At 39.4% G+C, this 4097-nt stretch overlaps 1 protein-coding gene across 1 annotated transcript; it reads right to left on the reverse strand.

Annotated features, from left to right (window-relative positions):
* Nucleotides 1-1764: 1764 nt before the first annotated feature.
* Nucleotides 1765-3653, reverse strand: LOC104434765 (G-type lectin S-receptor-like serine/threonine-protein kinase At1g61490). Its single transcript, XM_039306911.1, has 7 exons — nt 3580-3653; nt 3437-3491; nt 3043-3231; nt 2755-2960; nt 2399-2647; nt 2153-2303; nt 1765-2070 (listed from the first exon to the last, which is right to left on the reverse strand). The coding sequence occupies exons 1-7, from the start codon at nt 3651-3653 to the stop codon at nt 1765-1767; spliced, it is 1230 nt and encodes a 409-aa protein (XP_039162845.1).
* Nucleotides 3654-4097: the final 444 nt, after the last annotated feature.

The raw sequence follows: 4097 nt of genomic DNA on the forward strand, positions 1-4097 counted from the left end.
ACCGAGCTATTAAACAAATCTGTCATGATGTTGAGCAATGGGATATAAGGTATTTTATTATATAATTTCATTTTTTTGTGACTATGAACTCAAAGTGTGTTTTTATAATGAGAAATGATAATTTATAAAATATTTTCATAAATTTGATCTTTTCTATTGTTTAAAAAATACAAAATATATGTTACGCCTTAGGATCTCGATAAGCAACCCCATAATTTATGATTCCTTTTTCCTCAGGGACACACATAGAACGCTAAACATGCATATGACGGAACATCATACATATATGATTGATGTTGCAATGATAAAGAAGTCTTATGCTGTTTCAAATTAAGGTGATGCATTTTAAAATCATATTGCCGATGATACACGACCAGACCAAAACGAACAATATTAGATAAGATCACCCAAAATGAAAGTTTACTTCCACATGCTAACCCCACAACCATTAATATTTGTTTTAGTACTTAGAAAAAAATTATGAAAATACTTAGCAAAATGAGGGTTAAAAAAGATGGGTTAATACTATGAAAAATTCTAAATTGGTATACATATTATAAATTTACTTCAAACTAATTTTTTTACTACAAAAAATCATAAACGGGTACGTTTTTGATAAATTTACCTGAAACTGGTACTCATGTGATAAATTTACCCTTTGTTAGTTTCCACAAATTTTACTATCAAATTGCCGAGGTGGATGACACGTGACAATTCATTGGTATACTAATTTGAGATTTTACTATTTGTTTGTTAGAGTTGTACCATTTTTGTAATTTTTTGTGATATTAATTCAATTAACAAAAGATTTATTTCTCACAAATGTATCAATTTGAGATTTTTGGCAGTAAAAAAAATAATTTGGGCTGGTTTAGAGTTTTTTTTTATCATTTGAAGTAAATTTATTATAAGTGAACCTGTTTAAGAGTTTTTTATAGTCAAAAAATTAATTTATGATAAATTTAGGGTTTTCGTGATATTAACCCAAAAAAAGAAGAGAGATGATTGTGCAAATCAACTGTCCACTCACTTGGCAACAATTGGTACAATAATATTGCATTTCCTCCATATGGCTATCTAATGTCATGATGAAGGGCATATCGCAGGGCAGAAGAAAGGTGTCGAGACGCTTCAAATCATCTCTCTCCCTGCTCAACGATGGACGTCGCTGCATCGGAGGCGAAGCTGGTGTCTGTGTAATACCGGGCCGCGAGAACCGCCAGCCCAACCCCATCCTCCTCTGCGTGGCGGAAAGTAGGAGGAGGACGACGCGTGTTACCTGCTGGACTGGAGCATGCCGCTTGGGGCCCTCATGGCTGACTACTGTGCCTGCAAGGGCTTCCCGTGTGAGGCCATGCGGTTTGACTACGACAGTGGGCAGGTCTCGGAGACCAAGTCGGTGAAGGATCTCGGCATGGACGACGAGAACGACATCTACATCCGGGACAATAAGTTTGGCGTCTAGGGTTAGAACTAGTGTAAGGTATCGGTTTTTAGAAGTCAAAAGAAAAAGAATAAAAGAGACCACCGTTAGAAATAAAAGAAAGAGAGAGAAGAGCGAGAGCAGTTCGAGAAAAGGAAGAAAGAAGAAGAAAGGGGAAGACGAAGAAGCGGAAAGTGGAAAAGAGAAGGGCTTTCACAAACGCCTTACCAAGCCGATTCGACTTACATAAATTTGAATTAACCAAATTACTAGCGTACACACGCTGCTTCAATTATATTGCAAAATTTATGTGAGGAAAAACAAATTCAGAATTTCGACCATCATCTTCCTTCGACTACAGAATTCGTCATGGTGTTCGAGGAGAAAATACTTTCCCCTTGTGCCTCGTTATCGTGACTTGGATTTCCACTTTGGAAGGTGAACGTTGGAGGTCTCGGCTGAGGAATATCTGACTCACCGCTCAGCATCCGAACTACGGATAGCATGTTGGGTCGGTCCGTCAATTGGTCCTGCACACAGAGAAGCCCCACCTGAATGCATCTCATTGCTTCTAATGGCGGACAAGTATTAACTATAGCTTCATCCCTTAGGTCTGGTCCTCTATCTTCGCTCCACAATTGCCATGCCTGTAAGAATAAGAGAACATAGGGAGCAGAAATAGCCGAAGGATTATAGAAGATTACTCGAGACTGTACTCCTCACACTTACATAGGAAAGAAGATTGAAATGCTGGCCACGGTAGTATAAGCTCGTGTTCGTTGTGCCAGCAACGATCTCAAGTAGCAACACTCCAAAGCTATAAACATAGGATTTCTCATAAAATATCCCTCCCATGACGTACTCAGGAGACATATATCCTCTGCAATTAATTATCATGTTAATCAATCAGGTTATAGAGTTTCCTAATTGCGTTGTAGAGTTTCCTAATTTAATTTATAATTTCAGCAAGAAGGCTTGAATACTAATAGTGTTCCTACAACTTTGTGAGTATTTAGCAAAACTTGAGTGCCTTCGAAGATCCGCGCCAGTCCAAAGTCTGAAATTTTTGGGTTCTTTTTCTCATCCAAGAGCACATTGCTTGCCTTCAAATCTCGATGGATAACTTGAAGGTAAGAATCGCGATGCAGATACAGAAGCCCACTCGCAATCCCTTGAATGATGCGGAAACGTGTATCCCAGTTGAGTTCTGCTTTCCTTTTGAATCTAAGCAGGGAAGAAAGAGAAAGAATTCGTGACCTTAAATATTACTAAGATATATATATTTTTCCATCAGCACAAGTATGATTCGAAAAGAGTGAGACCAACCAAACAGAAAGGAATCTAAGCTTTTGTTTGACAAGTATTCGTATACTAAAATCTTTTCTTCTCCTTCGACACAGCATCCCATGAGTCTGACCAGATTTCGGTGCTGAAGTTTCGATATTAGAACAATCTCGTTCTCAAACTCCTCCATGCCTTGGCCTGAGCTACTGGAAAGTCTTTTGACAGCTATCTCCTTTCCATCATTCAGCATTCCCTGTTTCCGAACTCAAAGACCCGTCAGACCTTGGATAATGTCACAAAATTCCCTAAACGAACATCTTAGAGAAGGCTTTTACCTTATAAACGGGTCCAAACCCTCCTTGGCCAAGTTTATTTGTTGCATCAAAGTTGTTAGTTGCAAGAAGTAAGCTACTAAAACTGAACAGTGTAAATTCGGATGCGTCCTTTTGCTTCAGCTGATCTTTCCATGCATTTCCAGGAGACGTTTCTCCTGTTTTATCAGTTATATCTGGCCAGTCAAGTGCCTTAGGAATTTGGCAAAGTTTTTATATTACAATCAATGTGAAATTAAGCATTGGACGTGAGCTGCTCGTACCTCTTTTGCTGGCTCTCCACTTCCAGAGACCGAAAATAGCAGTTCCAACGAACATGATGCCTAGGATGGTACTTATGCTGATGATTAGTTTTGCTTCTGTTGACAAGTGAAGCTCATAGTGAAACTTCTTATACCTGTATTGTCATGTGCGACCCGAATATATACATCTTGCCCAGCTGTTGAAAACTCCTGAAAATCGATGAGATCTTTAGCCCAGACCAAACACCCTATTGGGCGGACATAAGAATAAGCCAAGCAAGAACAATTATTCATGCACCAGCTTTGGCATCCTCCTACATCTCTGATGTCTGATAAATATTCCGCAGAATCAGGCACTTTCATCTGGTTCATGTGTACAAAGACATCTTTCTTCACCTGCGTTGAAGGCGACCTGCTTGTGTTCTTCTGGCAGTTCAATTCTGTTTCTCTAATGCACCCCCCGGTCCAAATCCCTCTGTTCCATTCTTCTTTTGACCGTGGCGTAAACCCTTTTACGCAATGGCAGATAGGAGAGTTTATTGTGTTGCAGATGCCAAAAGGACCGCAAGTTCCATAAACTCCGCAAATGCCGCTCGGTACTGCGACATTTTTCAACCAACTATTGTGTTATATTGTGTCTCAAGTTTGAGCCCGTTAGATTAATACGCATAAGTTTGGCCAAATAACAAAGTTCAGGGGAGACTTTGTGATGTCTTCGAATTTTCTTGTTCCGGCATTAATCGCATTTCTTCGTGCGTATGCGTAGAAGGAAGAAGCCAAAAGCTGTATGGGGTTTTATTCTTCAAGCATGCAAGC

The sequence above is a fragment of the Eucalyptus grandis genome, chromosome 2, assembly GCF_016545825.1.
Source record: "Eucalyptus grandis isolate ANBG69807.140 chromosome 2, ASM1654582v1, whole genome shotgun sequence".
NCBI lineage: Eukaryota > Viridiplantae > Streptophyta > Magnoliopsida > Myrtales > Myrtaceae > Eucalyptus > Eucalyptus grandis.